Below are 2,662 nucleotides of genomic sequence, written 5' to 3' on the forward strand. Positions count from 1 at the left end.
AGCTCCATCATGGTAATAGGTGTAATGTTTTTAAATATTATAATTTATTTGAAGACAGGCTGAAAATGTAGATTTTTTTATACCATATCTTCTGCATGTAAAATATTGACCTCTAATTCAAAACTTAAAACACTGCAGAAAAGACTGTCAATCAAACTACATCTCTCTACTGCATCCAGACTATAGACACTAAATTGGTGTGCAGTCAGTATGTTAAGAGGCAGAACTAGTTGGAACAGCCATAAACTGGTTTGGGATCCAAATGTCCTATAATCAAATGTACTCTCTCTTAACCCTGAGATGATCAGGTTAGGATTCTGCTCTAGTGGCCTGAGTTTAGAGTGAGAAAGCTGCCCCAGAGTTATATTGTTATACCCAAATATAGAACTGCAGTGACACAGAATATGATTCTTAAAAGAGGTAGCTCTTGCAGATACTGTATTAACAAATTTCTATCCTATCATCCATAGAGTGCTATTGGAGAAGGGATATATGTAATATGGAAAGGACCAATGATTCCATGCTGACAGAATTTGTCCTTGTTGGGCTTTCTGCCCACCCAAAGCTCCAGACAGTTTTCTTTGTGCTAGTTTTGTGGATGTACCTGATGATCCTTCTGGGAAATGGAATCCTTATCTCAGTAATCATCTGTGATTCTCATTTGCACACCCCCATGTATTTCTTCCTCTGTAATCTTTCCTTCCTGGACATTTGTTACACAAGCTCCTCTGTCCCACTAATTCTTGACAGTTTTCTGACAGGAAGGAAAAGGGTTTCCTTCTCTGGGTGCATGGTGCAAATGTTTCTCTCCTTTGCCATGGGGGCCACAGAGTGTGTGCTTCTAGGCATGATGGCACTCGACCGCTATGTAGCCATCTGCTACCCACTGAGATACTCTGTCATCATGAGTAAAAATGCCTACCTGCCCATGGCAGCTGGATCCTGGGTCACTGGGCTTGTGGACTCAGTGGTGCAGACATCTCTCGCAATGCAGTTACCATTCTGTACTAGTAATGTCATTAACCATTTTGTCTGTGAAATTCTAGCTATCCTAAAACTGGCTTGTGCTGATATTTCAACCAATGTGATCAGCATGGCAGGGTCAAATCTGATTGTTCTGGTTATTCCACTGCTAGTAATTTCTATCTCTTACATTTTTATTGTCACCACTATATTGAGGATCCCCTCCACCGAAGGAAAACGTAAGGCCTTCTCCACCTGCTCCGCCCACCTAACAGTAGTGATTATATTCTATGGAACTATCTTCTTCATGTACGCAAAGCCCAAGTCTAAAAGTTCTGTTGATGCTGATAATCAAGACATCATTGAGGCCCTCATCTCTCTCTTCTATGGAGTAATGGCCCCCATGCTCAATCCTCTCATCTATAGTCTGAGGAACAAGGATGTAAAGGCTGCAGTGAAGAACATGGTGGGTAGAAAAAACTCTGATGGAATCTGAGTACAGATTTACACTATGTGACTCAGTACCCAAAGCTGCTGCAGACACAAAATTTGAAAAGAGAACATTACTATGTGAAAACAAATTTACCATGTGGCATTCAAAATCATCTGACAGAAATATTTTGGTGGATGTTGTTACTATTAGCTTTTCGTTTTAACTGCAGAAATAAAACATGCTTGTGGTTTTAAAAAATACTATTATGTAAATGCAAAATGCGAAAATCTCTTAGGAATCTCCAGCAAAATACAGTCACTCTTAAACGTTTAGAAAATAACACAGGCAAAAGGTAGACTAAAATCACTTGACATTAATATAACACTGTGTTAACTAACTGGAATTAAAGTAAAAAATTAAAGAAAAAACAATACTGAAACAGAAATATGTAATAAAGAAGTAAACATTCAGTAAAAAAAAAAGTGTACTAAAAATATTCTGTAACCTAAAATAAGTACACTTTTAATTAATTATGCAAAAGGAATATTAATTGGCACATGGCATATTATATATTGATTTTTAATTTACTCATTTGTTACTGTCTGTGTCCATTATATAAACTCACTGAGAGTAAAAACTTGTCTGTTTATTACCCTGTAGCATCCCAAAGACCAGAATAGAGCCTGGCACATAACAGATGCCCAATATATACAGTTACTTATTTTAATAAATAAATGAACTGTATCTTGTGTAAGAGTAGAAATGTGTATCTGTCATATCTGACATAACAAAGGTTATTCAAAAATAAAGCTGATTCAATGTAATATTTTCTAAATAAACTATATTGGCTTTGTTAAAATATTACCTTTTATTTTCTATGTGATGTGTATTATAATGTAGAGGAAGAGGTTTTTTTAACTAGCTACCATAACTTTTCTGGATTTGGTACATGATGAGTCTAAAGTAACTAATAGAGTCCCTTGGGAATGCATCCTAAGTTTTAACAGAATAAAATAGAGGTGATGTGGTAGCACAGTTCCTCTTGGACTTTGACAAGAGACCAGGTTGCAATGAGAACTTCTTTCCTACTCTGCACTGGATCACATAGTTCCCAAGCAGTAGGAGAACTAGACAGAACTGGTAATTAACAAAACTTTCAATAAAAAGATAAGACATAGCAAAAGGAAAGGAGTCAAGTCGCTCAATAAACTACAGAGCTATAGAGTTTTGGTGTTGAAAAGACAAAGACGGCCCAAAACTGAGATG

The 2,662-nt window shown here is 36.7% G+C and overlaps 1 protein-coding gene across 1 annotated transcript; it reads left to right on the plus strand.

Annotated features, from left to right (window-relative positions):
• Positions 1-493: 493 nt before the first annotated feature.
• Positions 494-1,459, plus strand: LOC102950633 (olfactory receptor 13C8). The gene has a single exon (XM_007094472.1). The coding sequence runs from the start codon at positions 500-502 to the stop codon at positions 1,457-1,459; it is 960 nt and encodes a 319-aa protein (XP_007094534.1). The 5' UTR covers positions 494-499.
• The last annotated feature ends 1,203 nt before the right edge of the window (positions 1,460-2,662 follow it).

This window comes from Panthera tigris, chromosome D4 (assembly GCF_018350195.1).
Source record: "Panthera tigris isolate Pti1 chromosome D4, P.tigris_Pti1_mat1.1, whole genome shotgun sequence".
NCBI lineage: Eukaryota > Metazoa > Chordata > Mammalia > Carnivora > Felidae > Panthera > Panthera tigris.

Excerpts from the sequence above, each read along its gene's own strand:
- LOC102950633 (XM_007094472.1), top strand. The coding sequence starts at position 500 with ATGGAAAGGACCAATGATTCCATGCTGACAGAATTTGTCCTTGTTGGG.